At 43.7% G+C, this 18,749-nt stretch overlaps 1 protein-coding gene across 6 annotated transcripts in view; it reads left to right on the top strand.

The window, feature by feature from the left end:
* lpin1a (lipin 1a) overlaps positions 1 to 18,749 on the top strand; it is a 33,131-nt gene that overhangs the window by 4,059 nt on the left and 10,323 nt on the right. For 2 of the 6 annotated variants that reach the window (XM_066698182.1, XM_066698173.1), the window contains exons 2-9: positions 7,296 to 7,496; positions 8,009 to 8,104; positions 11,959 to 12,284; positions 15,207 to 15,311; positions 16,326 to 16,430; positions 17,452 to 17,578; positions 17,822 to 18,128; positions 18,214 to 18,307. In XM_066698182.1, coding sequence (XP_066554279.1) covers positions 7,296 to 7,496; positions 8,009 to 8,104; positions 11,959 to 12,284; positions 15,207 to 15,311; positions 16,326 to 16,430; positions 17,452 to 17,578; positions 17,822 to 18,128; positions 18,214 to 18,307 — 1,361 coding nt within the window. Of the gene's footprint in view, positions 1 to 3,361; positions 3,524 to 3,567; positions 3,658 to 7,295; positions 7,497 to 8,008; positions 8,105 to 11,958; positions 12,285 to 15,206; positions 15,312 to 16,325; positions 16,431 to 17,451; positions 17,579 to 17,821; positions 18,129 to 18,213; positions 18,308 to 18,749 lie in introns of those variants that run through there. The other 4 variants (XM_066698209.1, XM_066698200.1, XM_066698218.1 and 1 more) reach the window with 4 other exon arrangements.

The following is an 18,749-nucleotide window of genomic DNA, read 5'->3' as shown; positions in this document are numbered from 1 at the left end:
AGTGAGCAAGGGAAGGATTTTTCTTATAAACATGTTCAAGAATGTGAAGGAGTTCATGTATCTGTACAAAAACATGTTTTTCCACAAGTTACTCAACACAGGCCGTGCTCAGGGGGTAGGGAGGATGTTTGGAGCACAATATGAGGCACAAGCATGGGGTTTCTGTTTTTCTTGCCAAGCAGATTATTGTCAGATTCATTTTTGTTTTTTTATACATCTGTGTTGTGATTGGCTAATGCAGACTATCCCCCTCAACCTTTGTCTCAGTGTCTTGCTCTCTGAGGGGCAGTTTAATTTCCCCTGTGAGGCTGTGTTCTCCTGCCTAGATGGATCGCAGTACTGCAGTTACATGTGCATTTTAAAACCACACAATCATCAGATGTGTGTTTGTTTCGCATGATCTGTACAGAAATGTTGTCAGATTCAGGCTTTCAAGCAATCTGCTGTAAAAGACCTTAATTGATCAGATAAGTAGATCGGTTAAGTAATTGAGAGAGTGGAGGAGAGAGAGAGAGAGAGAAATCCTTAAAACACACACACATTCAGTCGAGGTTTGTCAGCCGCAGTGTGCGACAAGGAATGTTTCACACAGTGAGATTTATAACCCAGGTTTCACTCTCCTCTCTGTGTACAGGGTGGTGTGCCAGTCATGCAGAAATGTGTGTCATTAAAATCTCCCTCAGCCTGTGGCAAGATATGAATATGGCTTCTGCACATTCCTTGCAGCATCAGTGTTTTGAAGAAGAAGAAGAAAAACAGCCTGGTGTAATTAACAATGAACAATAATAATATCATTATGCTGATTAAATGAACACATTACCAGAAGGTATTACTTCATACCCAGCTACACAAATTATAAGGACCATGGTGTGACGCTGTCAGATAGAAATAGTGCAGGACACAGGCTCCTGCTGTTTATATCATTCCATAAATACAGACTGACAGATCTCATCAGTCACTCTGTGTCTATCAGCCCGGCCTGTCCAAGGACACTGAAATATTTCACTGGCACTCTGCTGGCCCTCCTCCCAGGCTGCTGTGTGGACACAAATCAATCTGATTCACAGCAGCAGTGTGTGTGTGTATCTGTGAGTCCTTTAGTATATTGCTCATAAAACAAAACCAGAGTAATTTCATTAATTTAAAACATATTTGCTTTAAGTTAGAGAATGTGTAGTGAGATGCTGTACACAGAGCTGCTGCTGCAGCAACAACCAATTGCTTTATATACAGACGGCTGACAAATTAAAGGGAAAAACCTGAATAAATGAGTGGAAGAACATAACAAATGCAGATGCCTCCAAATGGGTGTACTGAATGATACAATTCAGCAATTAACATCATATCATGCTCTGTGGCATGTATACAAATGCTGAGCAGGCCCAGTTGAGCTCGATTTTGGATAAAGATGGCAAGAGGAAAGGATCTAAGTGACGTTAAATGAGGGGTCATTATTGGGGCACGAATGGCAGGATCTTCAGTCACACAGACGCTCAACTGGCTCGTGTTCTGGACAAGTGGGCGAGTGCATGTGTGGGACACCAAGAGAATGGCACAGGCCTGACTGCTTGACCCCTTCAGTGAGGGGGTCCGGAGGCTCTGTTATGCTGTGGGGGGCATTTTCCTGGCATGGTTTGGGTCCACTTGTCCCCTTAGAGGGAAGGGTCACTGCAAAACATGACAAAGTTATTCTGAGTGATCACCTTTATCCTATGGTGACACATTTCTATCCTGATGGGAGTGGTCTCTTCCAGGATGACAACGCCCCATCCACAGGGCACGATGGTCACTGAATGAATGGTGTGACGAGTATGAAAATGATGTGAATCATATGCTATGGCCTTTGCAGTCACCAGATCTCAACCCAATTGAACACCTGTGGGAGATTTTGGACCGACGTGTTAGACAGCACTCTTGACCAACATCATCAAAACACCAAATGAGAGAATATCTTGTGGAAGAATGGTGTTCATCCCTCCAGTAGAGTCCAGAGACTTGTAGAATCTGTGCCAAGAGCATTGAAGCTGTTCTGGCAGCTCATGGTGGCCCAACACCTTACTGAGACACTTTATGTCCAATGTCCAGATTTTGTTTCATAAGCAAGATGGGAAACAAATGCATACTGGAGTAGAACGCTTTTATAAAGGTCTTACTGCTTTTTTTTCAATACATCTTCTACTGATAAGGAAAACATGAAAATTCTCCAGTCTTGTTTTATGCTGCAGGGGCCTGTGTTATTCAACGCAGTTTCCACACCACACTGAAATGAACTCTGGGAACTCTTAAGCCAGGACATGAAGTGCAAAATTAAAACTGACAGCTGCTCACCAATGGCACACAAAAGCGTTTGCCCATGTGCATCATATAATGAGCACAGCGGCGTTTGATTTAATTACAGGGCCATATCTGAAGCCTTTGGAAATGAGGATGCATCTGATGGTATAAAACTGCCAGACCATGAAATCAATGAATTAACATCCTCTCATATGTAAGCTGAGTGTTTCCTTTACCGAGTTTAATTCAATGAAGAGCTCAAAACAATAAGTGAACGACTTAATATGTATATTGTATGTCCTTGCTCTAACTGGATATTATTTGTTGACGTGCATTTTTCGAGACAGCTGCAAGTGAGCCTGGATAGAGCTGTCTAAATACATACATACATAAATACATAATTATTCAGTGTCCTAGGTCTGGGTGGGGGGGTTCAGATTGAGTATTGATTGAAATACTGGTAGGGTCCTTGTGCACCTTTTTGCAGAGGCTCACAGCACTTAAATGTTTATGCAGAAAAGAATATGCATATATATTTTTTTAGTCTGGAGATGTGGAGGTCTAGTATTAATTGTAGTAGTAAATATGAATGACAACGTTAAACAAAAAAAAAGTGTTGAACGATTATGGGCTGAGGATACTAATAGGGAATGGAGAGAGATTGCACCATAAAATGCACATCAGTGTCAGGTTAGCAAACCCCCACAGGCTATTAAAGTGCAAATATATACACGGTAGAGACTATAAAAAGAGCACCCATATGCTTTGAGAAACCAGTAATTTTTTGTGCAAGCTGATTTCCATAGTGATAGAAAAATACACTTTTTAAAGAAACTATTTTTATAACAAAGGTTCAATCAATGAAGTGAGGTCGATTCACTGCCAGAGCCTTCTTGCACAAGCTTAAACCGCATTTTATTTTGGACGTGGTAACAGCGGCTGCATGTAGTTGAAATGATCAGCCTGCCGTCACAGGCGCTCCGTTGGTCTAAACTGACAGTGCGAATGTGCGTCGCGGCGTCTGATTGGCTGGGCGCAACGGGCTGACCGTGTGACGTCAGCGGCAGCATTGGGCAGGCGGCCCAGCGAGAGAGACGACAAAGTCCGGTAACATCCTCCGCCGCCGCTCGGAGGAGACGCAGAGTACCGAGCAGTGGCTGCCCCAGCCCGCTGAACTGAGCCCGACAGACGCCGCTCTCCGGCCTCCATGGAGCCGTGCTGACACGTCTTGTGACGCGGTGAGTGCGAGGTGAGGCTCTGCGGCTCCGATGGATGGACATGCGCTTTAGCGGAATCGGTGTCTTGTGATGCTATCGAGAGCTGTGACAGTGGCTTCTGTAATTATGTGTAATCTGTGCATATTGCAGAGGGACACACATTGAGGTACAGTGTGTGAGATGGGGGTGGGGGGGGCTGTATATGTTTACAGTATTACAGTTTTCTATGGCTATATAATATATTGTGTGTTTGCATTGCACCTTTTTTGATTTCCTCCTCTCAGGCTGCATTGCAGTAACTCCTTTATAACCGGTGTGCAGGAAATAACATGCATGTTAAAGATAGACGTTTATTGATATTGTGTGTATTATTCTGTTCATGGCCATGTTTTGTTTTGACCAATGTTGTTTGACTAGACTGATGCTTATATACAGTCATTAACCCTACCCACAACTGATCAATGCCAATTAATTTAGAATATGTCAGTAATTCCTTTTAGAGGGTCAAACTTTGATTGTCCGCTACCCTCTCCTACCATCTGTCAGTCAGAAGAGAGAACCACTTCCAGTCTTGATTGAAATATTTCGCTGCATACTTTGCTTATTTGCTATGTTCATCAATTGATTTGTTTCTTTAGCTGAGCAGAAAGGCAGTTCATAAAACCCCAGCGGTGTTGACAAGCCCTTGTTATTCTGTGAACAGGAGTAAATAAGAAAAAGCGATCAGAGTAATTAAGTTTAGTAATGGCTTGAGCTCATGCTAGCTTCCTAAAAGAAAATGCATCAGGAAGGCCAGTGGTGGTTTAACAGTATCTGCTGCTTAGACTTTATCTGCTTATGATTTTATCTCAGGAAGCTACGTTTTATTGGTAAAATTGATACATGCATGAGTGCTTTAGAGATTATTATGTTTTTGCCAGTTTCATTCATTGTGAGATCACCACCCACATGCTCTAGAGAGGCCCAGACACCACCTCTCGTTTGTAGCCCATCTTCCCTTTCTGCTGTTCTTGTTTGTACGGATGGTGAAACTGGCCGAGGGCATTGGAGCATTTGTAACACATTCCCTTGTACATGTAAGACGGGTAGATAGGTAGACCGATAGATAGACATAGAGAGAAGAGACATAGGAAGGTGGTATATCAACCATGTCATTTATGTTCAGCTTCGGCCGTTCCATTGAAAGCACCGTTCGTCAACTCACAGATTTAATGCTGATGGCTGAGACTTTAACCAACATATACTGGAGTTGTCGTTTTCTTGCCTAGCATTAAATGCACATAGTTACCTTTTTAACTTTCCTCTAACTCATCCGATAGGTCTCCCGGTTCCAAAATACACCAGCAGTGCAGTTTTTCAAAGGTCTGGATAACAATTAAGGATTTATGATCTTTCATGCTTCCAAGGGCAGCTGGAGCTCTGCTTCCACTCTCGCCCCCCCATCAGATGACAGTATTTTGAACTTAACTCTTCTGGATCCCCTGTTGTGACTCAAAAACCACAAGCATTGCCATCCAGAATGAAGCCGAATGCTGGTGAAAAGAGGAGTAAGCTAATTGTTTAGTATGGCACTGGGTGAGGAATTGCACCTTATTCAGATGATCCTCAGTGTGACTCGCTGCCCTCTGAGTGTCGTCCTGAGGTGTCTAAACACAGCTTCGTTGTACAGTATCTACAGTATCATTCTTTTTTTTTTTCCTATCGCCTGTCTGTTATGCTGATGTCATTTTTTGGAAAGCCCAGATATTTTCTGTTCATCTCAAAAAGCCTCCATGTGCACTGAACACTACTCTACACTTTACATTACAAGAGTGTAACTGTTAAAATATGTTGAAACCCGCAGGGCTCATTCATTTCCCTCTCAGCTCGGCATTCAAAACATGACTGTAAAGCCTAATTTAAGGTGCGCATATTGTTCATTATGATCATAATTATTGTCTGACACCTTTGTCCTATGCAGATTACGTTCAATGAGGAGCTGTAGAAATGTATACAGTGCCAAGGTCACATACTGCAGACAGGTGTGACAAAATACACAGAACGCAATATTCATGGAGTTTAATTGCAAAAGCAAAATACAGCACAGTGTTAAACTACTGTAAGATTAAACCCAGATTAAATCGACAAGCAAATAAACTGCTTGTTCTGTACGGGAGAAGTTGGCTTTTTAAAATACTATGCCTAAGCTTATTACATTTCATGTTTTTTTCTCTCAGATAAATACTGTAAAGCAGTTAATAGTCTTTGGTGGAGGGCATCTTAGAAAGGACTTGTAACTGGTATTGGCAAGAAAATAATTCTGGCAATGTAGTAGGCAATTTGAATTATCTGTTTATGCATTTAAATATATAGGTATGTGTTTATTTACTTTAACTAAAACAGTCAAGAAATTGTTTGCTCAAAATGAGCTGCTTTGTTTACTCATGTGGAATGCATACTGTGACAGCCCAGTGATGTCACGGGTCAGAATGTGCGGCAGGGACTGTGAGTGGCAGTGCATTGTGAGACAGTGTGTTTGAACGGTATGTACCTGCACTGATGTCACCAGACAGAAGCCTGGCAGACCGGCTGGATGAATCACAGTTCAACACAAATGCTAGAGAGAAAGCATGCATGTGCGTGTGCCAGGAGAGATCTGAAGCAGTCAGTTTAGGCAGGGAACTGTGTAAACATTATGGTATGTTCCAGACTATAATCGCCTCTGGTATGGATAAATAGATCTCTCTGCTATGTGTTAAGGAAATGGAGAGTTTCTGTAATGGTAGTGTGCAGGTTATCCACTGCAGAGCTGGTGTCTAGTGCATTGAGCATAATTTGTAATAGTTAATCAATCAGTTAAGTCCAGTTAACTCATTGCCATGCCTAAGATTTCATCTGATAATGACTGTCTGTTGGAACAAAAACACGTGCGTCTGAAGTTTAAACTGTATGGACACAGTGTGTTGAAATTACACACCGTGCTGAACTGTGTTACCAGAGAACTCAATGCCTGGCACCAAACTGACTGCCACATCACCCCTGTACTGCACTGGCTACCCAGGCATTTCAGACTCTTCATGGTGTAGCAGTTCAGTGTACCAGTCTGATCTAGTCTGCAGGGATGGCCTCTCCGCTTGGCCTTGTGTGAAGATGGCAGGGTAGAGCATGGCCTGCCGTCAGAAACCCCTTCTCGTTTTCCAGTCCAGTTCCGCTGCTAATGTCAGTCAAAGCATCTCCCAAGGACAATCATGATTGGAATTGCTTGGAAGTCAGAATGAAGCCGGAGCCATATGGCTGACCTTTTCTGAAGTGCTCTGCAACGCGCGGGTTGAATCTACCCAATTAACACTGTACAGCAGTGGCGTTGAATAGAGTTGCTGCTATGCCTGTACACTGGGACAGCCAGCGTAAAGAGAGATTAATTTCTGAAGCACACCACTCTACCAAGATACTCCTTTTGTGGTCTCGGGCTTTCCTGACATGTTGAGACAGAGCGCTGCAGTACCCCTGGATCAGGCAGCGGAAAACCACATAGCTTTGACATTATCAGATGACTCATTTACTGTGACCAGGAAGGAGAACAAGTGTCTAAGATTACGTATTTTCAGAGAGGCGTTTCAGCTCAGCCCAATCCAGTCCTTCTACATCCTTCTTCTGTGCACAGTGTGAGCGTCTGTGTGTGACTGTGGGAGTGGAGGTGAAGGATGGTGGTGTAAAGTTAGGAAAGGGCATGTAAAGTAAATCGTGAAATCATATGAAGTGCAGTAGAGATCTCTGGGGAGAGCGACACTGACTCCCGGTTCTTTCCTTCCTCTCTCATTTCAGACGCAAACCATGAACTACGTGGGGCAGCTGGCGGGGCAGGTGCTGGTGCAGGTAAAGGAGCTGTACCGCGGCTTGAACCCCGCCACGCTGTCAGGCTGCATCGACGTCATCGTGGTGCGCCAGCCCGACGGCAGCCTGCAGTGCTCCCCCTTCCACGTGCGATTCGGGAAGATGGGCGTGCTGAGGTCCCGGGAGAAAGTGGTGAGGGCCCCGTCCACTCAGACCCCCCCAGGCTCCAGTTTCTGCCCAGCCTGAACTCTCATCTAACCTTCAGGGCTGGACCTCTTGGTTTTAGCCCCTGATAATATGTATATGTATATAAAAACAAAATCTTGTCTCTTAAGGCTAGACATCCAAGTTGGTCAATGAAGTAAATGGCGGCAAATTGACTGAGCAATAAAGATATCGCCCAGAAGTAGGTGTAACCCTAACCTTAACCCAGCCTAACCCTAAAATGAGTGGCTGAGAGTGTCGATGTCTGTCAAAAATATTGAGGCATATTGCAAATGCATTTTCAGATAAACTCTGGGTCAAAGTACAAGTGTGCAGCACTGTGTCTGTAAAAACAGAACTGAATCTGAAACCTGCCTTCCATGGGTGAATGATGTCAGTGGACGAGTCTTCTGTTAAACACACTCTTCCTGCAGTTGGCAGCATGCGTCTTCTTGCTATCATCCAGACACATCTGATCTTTTTTCCATCGCTGCGATTAGGTGGACATAGAGATCAACGGGGAATCTGTGAGTCTGCACATGAAGCTCGGAGAAAACGGGGAAGCTTTCTTCGTGAAAGAGACAGAGAATGATAAGGTGAGTCTGCCGGGGGCGCCCGCTATCTAACGAGAGTGTGGGGGCAGCTTCCATAGCAAATCCGGTTCTGGACTTGCAACTGGAGAATATCAAGAGTTCCAGAAATTGAATTGTGTTGGATTAGATTGGATCCAGGTGGAATTGCACAACTCCAGCTCTTCTGTCTGTCATTCCCTGTAAACAGCAGGTTTCATAGATCTGCATTAGCACTAGTCTTACTGGACGACCCTCTCTGGAATAAAGACTAGTGCCAGTCTGATGCTGTGAAACCGGTGCATGGTTTGCATGTGAAAGCGCCTCTGTTCGCACTGATGCACAGGATCGTGGAGCAGACAGTGCAGCCACGTGATGTGTCAAACAAAACCAGCCCAGGCAGAATAATGACCACAGCCAGTGCAGTTGTGGTCAGGATGAGTCAAAAGTCAATGTGAGAGTGGAAAGTGAGAACTGGTAATAAAGAGGATAAGCAAAAACCTTTTTCTTTTCACTCTGATATCCATGTAACTCAATTACTACTACGTCACATAAAAACCAACAGGGATATAAGTTACAAGATTGTGTTGCAGAATGAAATCTGATCCCTTTTGTCTGAGTCACTTGAAGTGCAGTGGACAATCCACAAATTAGGCATTTCCAGCCCTCAAGGGATACAGAGATTTTTAAGTCTACCCTAAATTGAAGCCAATATTAGGACCAGTCATCAAATCACCTGTTTATTCCAGGTGTCAATCAGCTGCCAGTTGAGAACAGAGCCTATAAAATCAGTAGGAACCTGGTGTCTCTTGAGGACTGGAATTGCAATGGGAATCCTGTAGGAGCAGAGATTAAACCTGGTCACACACTAGATATATTGGGATAATAACCAGAGGTGTCTGGAGTTTAGCTTTTAAAAAACAAACAAACAAACCCAAACTAGGTCAGGTCACAAACTCATTCCTAGATCCAGGTGGCTTTTTATCTTTATGTGAATGTCACGGTGGATAAATATAACTCTTGCTGATAGGGCTGTGCTGGCATTTTCCTCAGTGCCAACACACGAGTGGCAGAGAAAGACGCTGCTCTTTGCAGGCAGATTATTGCAAGACTTGGCTCTCACTATGTACACAGGAGAGAGGGCATCAACTGGGCCTCTCTCCTGATCTCTCTCTCTCTCTCTCTCTCTCTCTCTCTCTCTCTCTCTCTCTCTCTCTTCGCCTCTCTCTATCAAATTCAAATTCAAATTCAAAACAAGCTTTATTGGCATGATATGTTTTCACACAAGTATTGTCAAAGCAATTGGGTACATTGAAATTATATACAATAACATTAAGAACTTTACAAATATAAAATAGAGTATTGTTATTTACATATATTTTACATGGTTAATGTGCTGTGTTGGTGGTTCTCTGCCTCTCTTCCCCACCTCTTTCTCTCACTCTGCTGACTGTGTGTTTTGCTCCTGTATCATGTTGCAGTGTTAGGAAACTAGGGAGTCATCAGCTCCAGAAACAATGGGAGACATGGCCTTTTTTTATGCAATCAATTACTTATTTTCTTTTGAATCTGAAATCCTAATTAGTACCAGTAATATCTGATTAATCCATGCATTTTAACTGCCACAATGACTGTAAAACCCTACTATTTTTATTTTTGAGAAGGAACCCATACTTGTGCTAATGCACAAAGCTGCCAAGACTTGAAACAGTGCCTATCATTTTCAATCAAAACCTTCTTCAGTTTTGCATGAAATACCTTTTGAAATGCTGTAAGTAGATTTTCTTTTAAAGAGACCTGTGGAAAAAAATAAGTAAAATGCCATGCTACCTAAATGTTAATACATTTCCTGTCACTAACTGAAGTTGTCAGTTGTGTGCCGAGCAAGTTTATAGTTCTAAGCTCGTAGGGCAGTCAGTTGCTATTTCTAAACAAGTATTTATTTTTATAGGAAGTTGTTGTTTTGAGGAAAGATGCATTTAAGTTCTGCTGTGTTAGCTCAACTCTACCCTCATTGTATCTCTTCAATCCTGCTAGTCTACGTGCTTTTAGAATTTAAAATGGTATCATATCCTTCTCAGACAATGACGGGACAATCAAGTCGTTCTGTGTGATGTTACATACGCAGAGGTCCAAAGTGAACCTGCTGTTTGCAAAGCTCTGATGCTTAATTGATCACAACATCCATCAAGACTGAAGTCTTAAAGAGCCCCTACTGCCTTCGGGCTTAACAGTGTTGCTCTATAGCTTCCCAGCTCCAAGGGGGACAATTATGTCTTCCAGAGACTGCACTGAGTGCTTAATTTTACTGCTTGTACTGCCCTCTGTAGTGCCGTTGTCTTTAAGGGAAATGTACTCAGGGGAGTTGTTGGCTAGTGAATGTCAGACCTGACGTTCAGAAATGATTTGTGCTTTCGTCCGTCGGCATTTAGTCTGCTCTCCATTTCTTTGCAAAAAGGATGACAGGTTTCTTTTTTTTTTTTCTTGTCTTTGTTACATCTCGCTGTTGTATCTCAAAAAAGTCATTCATAACGGCCACGAGCTGAAACCCCACATCAAGTATTAATACGCCGTGCAGCACTGATCTCAGATTCGGCATCCTTGTTCATAGAGAATCTCTCATGCGTGCAACATTGACAGGATGTGGGGAAAATTTAAATCTGACTTTGCTTTTCATTACCAGAATGGAAAACATGGTCACTTGTTATTTTTAATTAAATGAATAAACCCAATTTAGATGCCTTTTGCATTTCTTCAGAACCCTTAGGAATGCATGGCACTGCACCACAGTCCAGTCTGACAAGTGCATCTGAAAGGGGTGGTGATTCTTGTGGGCAATATTCAGTCTGAGAATAAGTTGGACACTTTCTGCATGGTGGTGTATTTGTGGCCGAAGTGTCTGTTTTTCTGCTCTGGCGTATTGCTACATGTTGGCATCAGAGAGAGTGCAGTCTGATTTTAAAGCTTAATACAGGAGAATGAGTTTCGACAGTTTGTATTGGCTGTTTCTATTGACTGTTTCGAATTTCCCAAATTAAATGGTTTGTCTCTTTTTTTTTTTGTATAATTAGTATCCGGTCGGCCACTTTACATCCCAAATAGATCAAAGTAGAAAGACTGGCCAGGCTGTGACATTTAATCATCAGTTTGCTTATTTGGTCCTATAAATGTGTTGTAATTAGTATTTATGTCTGAGCAGCCTGTCTGTTGCCGGGTCTATCTGCACAGAGAAATGCTTGGCAAGCTCCCGTGGAGGAATTCAAGCTGCGATAATTACACACAGATTAACTCTGATCCATTTCAATTTCAGATCATATTGCTGAGCTTTCGCAATTTGCTTCTGCAGAGTAACCTTGCGTTCATCTGCCATAGTGAGCGGGTAAATCTGCCCTAAACTCAGCACTTCCTGCAGTAGCACAAAGAGGGATTTTTCTATTCTTGGAGGGAAGTCCCCTCCTGTCCCCCCAGCAGATGTCCCTGTCAGTGTGTGAAAGGGTCATTATGGTGGTACCGTAAAGTGGCGTCACAAAGACCATAAATATATGACTTCGTATCTCCACGTTCAGTTATACAAATTGGTTACGCTCATTGTTCCAGCTGAATGAAATAAAATGCCTTGTGGGTAAATAGATTTCCTTGTATCTGTAATAATACACCATACCAGCTTAGGTCAGGAGAGACACAAGAAGTGTGTTTTATCAATGTACTGTTATTGGCGTTATCTGCCAAATGCTTTCACGCCAGTAGCTGTGTTGACCAGTGACCGTCTGCCTTGGACTCAGATATGCGTTTGACTGGCTAAACCACAGCCGAGAACTTGGGGTGTGAAGAGGCTGTTAATGTTGTTTACGTCTGACTCTTTCCTCTTTTTAATTCCAAAGGAGGTCGTTCCCTCATACCTGGCCACCTCCCCCATTGTGTCTCAGGGAGCAGCTCTGATGGAGGCGCAGCTGGGGAAGGGGTCAGCCCGAGGGTCAGAGCCGGGCGCTCTGTGCCCCACAGTGGCCTCGGCCCTCCTGGCACATTCCGGGGGGGACAGCCCCCAGGGGAACTGCTCCGTGAAGAAGAGGAGGAAACGGAGGCGGAAGTCCAAGTTGGACAGTGTGAAGAGGGAGGACAACGGGGAGGACTCGGAGGACGACGACATGTTCCCCATTGACATGAGTTCGGACGAGGAGCTGGGAACTGAACTGGGTGACCACAGCAGGTGGGCTGAAGACGCCTTCTAAAGCTTTTGCGGTTGGGAAGTCGGGGTCCTGTTTGCACTCTGAGCATTTCTGTCAGTTACAGCATGCTTTGAAATGTGTTTGTTTTTCTCTGCGTGAAATATAAAATCCATACCTATTAATTAACACTCAACCCCATTTTCGCCTGGTTGGACTTCTTAGATGTGCAGGTGTTTAATATGGACATTATAAGGAGTACAGGTATGTGACACCTATCAAATAAAACTAGACAACCTGTACTATAATATTATGCATAGTTGATCATGATTAGACAAACTATATTGTACTATCAAGTTTTTTCACAAAAACAAAATGCATTTTTTGAAATTGTGAAATTTCAGACCTTTTTTCTCCATTAAAGTCTGTGGGAAATCTTTTTTTGAACGTGTTTTGTTGAAATACCACTCATATTGAAATTTGGAGAAGATGTTGGTTGAAAATACCATAAGAAATGAAGGAATAATGTGTATTTGTGGAAAGCTATGTGGAAAACCTTTGAGAAACTTTGTACCACAAAATACTCACAAGGGCCATTTCTCCATTTTAAGGGCCACAAACATGTGGGACCACTCAAATGAAAACATACAAACTACAGAATCAGTTTCTGCATTGATGATAATGATTAGACATAATATTGCAACACTACCACCTTTTTTCCAAGATAAATAATAGCATAATTATAAATTATGACATTTTAGGATTTTATGGAAAAATGTAAACTTATTTTTCTAAACATTTTCCCTTAAAGTACTAGTCAAAATACAACTTTTAAAAGGAAATGGGTAAAAATTAAATACAAACTGAAGGAGTTATGATCATTACATTTTTATGTATTAAAAATAGTAATTCTAGCAATAATAGATATATCTATACCCTTCGGCGGGTTGAAAACAATGGGGTTGAGTGTAAAGAGTTCATTAATAGATTCGCTCTCAATGCTACAGCTTCCACACACACAAAATACATAATTTGAGTAAAATATTCTTCAGGGGGAGGACAAAAAGGTTGGGAATGATGACGTATCATATCTGCTGCAGCAGAAACCGAACTGTTTACAGTTTTACATGTGTGTGTAGCGTGTGCCTGCTGTGTGAAGAGCTTGGAATGAGATTTGCTTTGTATCCTCCCTGTGTGGGGGTCTGCATTGACCAGGACCTTTCTGTTGATAAAATACTGTGAGATGTGTGTTCAGTGGAGGTGTGCCTGTTACTAAATACAGTAAATACATAATTATAATAGGGTATATATTTAACCGTAACATGAAAATATTTCTTGGCAAAAATGGCAACAACAATTTAAGCTCCATCTTAACCTCACAGTGCCCCATTGTCCTGTGGAAGCGCCAGCACACAGCACACACTCTCATGCTGCTAGAAAAGTGGAATAACAGGATTTTGTCACTCTGCCAAAACCCCATTTGGCTCCCCTGGAAGCAGTGCAGTGTGGGTTCAGTTGTAGGGCAGAGCAATACTGGCATTTCCTGAGTGTATAAACTCCCCCTGAAAGCAGCGCAGTCACACACTGCAGAGAACCGTGACTCCGGCACTGCTCTGAGCTCGGACGATCTCGTCACGCCCCAAAGCAGTGCCAAGCCTGGGTGCTGTTCCAGTGACAGTGTGCGTATTGTGTTGTGATGGCACCTGCCCCAGTGGGGACAAAGCCATGAAATGAATGTGCCCTGCAAGAGGTTAATTAAGTTGATTTCAAAGTGAATCGATTTGTTTTGTCAGCTGGAGGGATGTTTAATGGTAAGCAGTTTTCAGTGCGATGAAACTGTGGAGCTTGCAGCCCCTAAAACACGAGTACCTGTCCATACTTCCCATCCGGCTGGTCGCTAGGAAGACTCACTTTGATGTTAATGAGCTGTAATAGGTTAGCCCACTGACTGCCTTGTGTAACAATGCATCTATGTGTCTTTTCATATTTTTGTAATTGTACTTTCAGTTTCTCCAGTTATGTAAATGTTAACCGGACATTGTGAGCCTTGTGTTTTAAAATTAGTTTTCTTCTCAGCAGTCATATCGCTTAGTTTTACATTAGATTGGTTATGAGCTAACATGTAAATGTAAGTGGAAAAATATGTGAATTTTAAACTTAGTTAGGCCTCAATTGATACATTCATAATGGATAAAAAAGTATATTTTATTATAAATTTAAGCTCTAAGTATTTAAAAGGTGAACAAAATATATATCCTTGAAAAAAGATGTTAAAATGTTAAACTGAATCAAAAGAAACCTTTTCCTTCTGTCAGAGTTTCAGATGACAGGGAAAACAAAACCAACCAATGAATAAACAGACCTCGAGGAAGGTTTTCAGGTCCTGATTTGTGCTCTATGGTGGGAGGCCCTGGGAAGAAGTTGGGCCTCTGTAAATTAGCATTTAGTCACTTTCTGTGCTTTCCACTGGCAGTCCCACTGCTTCAATGCAGCTCTTGTTGTGGGGCCGATAAGGGGTGTAGGGGGACGGTGGGGGGACTGGGGGAAGCCTAAGGTTATTCTCTTTCCTATTTATTTCTTTATGTACTGGACATGAGAGTGGGTGATGAGTACACAGAATACGTCACTGAAGCACAGTGAAGTGTTTGTGGATCATCTTTGTTTTGGGGGGGAAATGACAGAAGTGAAGGCCGGACCAAAATCCATCTCTTCGGGGTATGAAAGCTGTCGCTGTGTGGCAGTTGGCATGACTCCACAGGGATGCTTTTTAAAATTCCTCTGAGCTCCTCATCCCAAGTGTGTTTGGGGATCCGGGGAGGTCCCTTTCGGCGCTCGTCCCGTGTGAACGCGAGGCTGCCAGGTTGCGCCCAGTCCCCAGACTCTGAAGTCAGAGCAAGGTATCTGTGGCTGTCGACCTGCTTCACATCTCCTCCGCGGCTCACTTTGCTCTGTTTGTTCTGTGGCAGGACCTCGTCATGTGATGATGCAGCTATGGGCAACTGTTCTGGAAGCGCCTTCATGCAGAGCCAGGTGTACGCACGCTCGGACGGAGAGTGGTCACCTGTTCAGAGGTACGTCGCTTCAGGCGAATTCATGAAGTTGTACTGTAGTTGTGATGTTTTTAGATTTGGGTCTGCACCTGAGCTTCTCTTAGCCTCAGTGTGTCTGCTGGCTTCATTAACATTCAGACAGCGTGGCCAGCAAACCCTGTTCTGCCTACATGGAGACAAGCTGGCTATGCGGAGCGTGATTTTCCAAAGGGAAAAAGTAATGAGTTGGTTGCAAAGTTAACTCTATCTGCTTTTAAAAGCTGTGTGTTTAATGTTTCCAGCTTCTGCATCTATACAGATATGAATAAAGTGACTCAGTTCCACAAATCAGGCTTTAAAAGTCACTTTGCAGCCAACTTATCTTGCCCCCTTGCCCTGCATGATGTAATGCATCTCCAAGTGTCTGCAGGTTGTCATGTCTGCCAACCATATGATAGCAGTATGGCTCTCGGTTGTCCTGCCCGCTGTGTCAGAGTGGTCTCTGTGTTGCACAAGACGCTGCCCTAGGGACGAATGTTGGCTACACACTCTGAAACCTCTTTGAAGGTTTTGGAAAAAAAAAAGAACTAAAGCTGTAGCACAGACCTACTGCCTTGTTTAAATCTGTCACAGTCTCTTAAGAAATGTTTTCTTAAGCAATGTTTTTTGTGCTGCAATGCATGGTTAGAAATATCTAGCAAACAAAGCAGTGACCACATAGAAGCATAACCATGGCAAAGAGAGCAGCAAATTAAATAACACACAGAAACCACAATATTAACTTCCCACAACACTTTTGATGTACAGGGCTGGGGTACGCCGCTGCCTCCCAGACTCCATTCCCTCTCTCAGTTTATCAAATGTCATTTTCTAATGTGGCACCTGCAGAAGCCTCACCCCTCCAAGCAGGTGCCATGGGGTCCTCTTTAAAGAATGTTGTATTATTCTGTGACCCCAAACTGGGGGGAAAACAAAACAAACAAAAGTCACGAAACCCAAAAAAAACCAGAAACCTGACATGTAACCTTTTTCTTCCACTGTGCTGTAAATCTGTAGCCAGACGACAGAGTACAGTGCTCGGTGCACTCTGCCAATCCCTGCAAGCGGCGGCTTGTCTGTCTCTTGCCCACAGAACTCTTCTCTCTTCCAGTCTACAGACAGGTATAAGACTGATTCATCTTGTTGTCCCCCTCCATGACCCTGCTGACATGGTTGTTCTTCCTACTAACATATAATACACGGAAGCCCATTGTATAGTGCCCGTCCCTTCTCTACCAGTGGGGTTTCGTCATAGAATCGGACAATCGGAGAGTTGTCTCGCAAAGTTAAACTTCTTGAATGTTTTGTGAGGCGACTCTCCCGGGTTGGCTGGTGTGTGACTCGGGCTCCCATCGGGCACTATACAGTGGGCTTGACACTGGAGATTAATTAAGAGCTGGTGGGATCGGCAGTGTACCGGCACACAGACTAATAGTTCAGGCATTCCCCAGCCATACCCAGTTTCACTGCCTTTACTGAACATCCTGAAGAACAGTCCAGGCTTCTCCAGTCTCTCTTCAGCCTGACCTGATCCTCTCATTGTGCCATCTGTGCTGCTGAGACTCTCCTCATCACGATCCTTAAGACACCAAAACCACACCGAACTATGGCACCTCATTAACACTCGACTGATTAGTATTCATGAGCTAGAACATAACACTTGTCTTCCAGCTTTCCTTACTAGTAATAACAAGATGTCATGTTTGTTTTTTAGGCAGAAATATAGCTGCAAGGATGCAAAAGGAAACATAAAATGCATTCCTTGCGCCATCAGTTTGTTAATATCGCCTTTCTCAGGGCTAAACTGCTTGTTAAATTACCCTGAGAAGCATGCAGCAGTTTTGAGTAAATCAGCTATTCAGTTTGAAACTGTTTATCAATATGTATCTAAGAGAAATAAATCAGTAGTTGTCCTCAGGTGCTTTGGTATTTAGTTTGAATGTCATTGAAGTAAAGATTAAAAAACTGCACAGTCATCCTTCTGAGAAGCTGGTGAGGCATATCCTGACTAAATAATAAATTAACCACATTGTGAGGATGTTTCACTTGTGCTTAATAACTGGCCTGTACAGTGGATTGCTGTGCGTGTAGCCGGCTGTCCATCGGATTTCCCCATGACTGGGTCTTTCTCTCCTGTCTCCAGCCCCAGTGGATCGCGACCTTCGACCCCGAAGAGTGACTCAGAGCTAGTCACCAAAGGCTCTGACAAAGGCAAAAAGAACAACCCAGAGATGCTGTGGGCATGGGGAGAGCTGCCCCAAGCTGCCAAGGTACAGACCCTCAGAGCAGAACATGTGGTTGAGAGGAAGGACTGTCAGTGAGTCAGTCAGTCAGTCCGTCCGTCCTGTCCGTTGCTCCTGCCGACACGAGTTAGAATCTGAAATTAACGTTCAGTAAGGCTGGGCAATGTGCAGGTGGGGAAAAATCAAAGGCTGGTGAGTTTTTTCAGTCTGTGACCATTTATTGAATAGTGACAATCCTTTCTTTCTTTTGTTTCTTTTCTTCTGTTGTAGCGCTCGTTTTCCTCCAAATCAGAGCAGTCGGTGCTGGTGAATATCCCAGTGTCTGAAAGCACTCACTTCAGGGTGATCTCGGGGGACTCTCCCCCGGAGACACGGGACAACAGCACCCCACCTCCCGCCCTGTTCGGCCCTGCGGGGCTGTGTGAGAGCGAGGCTGCGGGGGGGCTGGAGCTGGAGGCCCTGGTGGCCGGAGCTGCTGGTGCCACCTCTCGGCTGCACCTGGAGAGCGAGGATCCGAGCCCCTGCACAGGGCAGCCCCGCGCAGCCAGCAAAACTGACTCGCCCTCCAAAAAGAAAGGTACAGCACCACCACACCCCAGCACAGCACGGCACACTGTCTATATATCTGTCATTACTGAGCCAGTGCTCTGATCTCCCCTCAGATAAGAGGAGCCGCCACCTGGGAGCGGATGGCGTTTATCTGGATGACATCACAGAACTAGAGCCTGAAGTGGCCGCTCTGTACTTCCCTAAGAGGTGAATACCAGTCTGTTAGCCATGAGCAGGTAGAGTTCACTGATTTAGATTTGACACACAGTACAGCTAAGACAAACCACATTCGCACTGAAACAATTGCCGGCAATTGGTGGCATTTTGTTGCCGGCAAGGTCTGTGTGAATGGGTTATTGCCGGCAAATCGTTGCTGGCAATTTTCCGGCAAGGGTCCTAGTGTAATTGCTGGCAGTTTTCCAGCAATGGGTCTGTGTGAATGGATCAGGAAAATGAATGGTGATTGTTTTGCCTATATAAAAATATACAATAACACAGTAGTGTGACGTCCCCTAAATATCCATCTAGGAGTATTTTACTGCTACTGCCATATCTTTAAACACATAGTGCTACTTTACATAATACATTAAATTTAAGGGTTTTTATAGCATATAGCATATAGTTATTTCTGACACTTATTTTCCCACAC

This window comes from Amia ocellicauda, chromosome 1 (genome assembly GCF_036373705.1).
Source record: "Amia ocellicauda isolate fAmiCal2 chromosome 1, fAmiCal2.hap1, whole genome shotgun sequence".
NCBI classification, from domain to species: Eukaryota; Metazoa; Chordata; class Actinopteri; order Amiiformes; family Amiidae; genus Amia; species Amia ocellicauda.
Note: the sequence above shows the minus strand (reverse complement) of the source record. Positions and strands in the feature narration are given on the sequence as shown.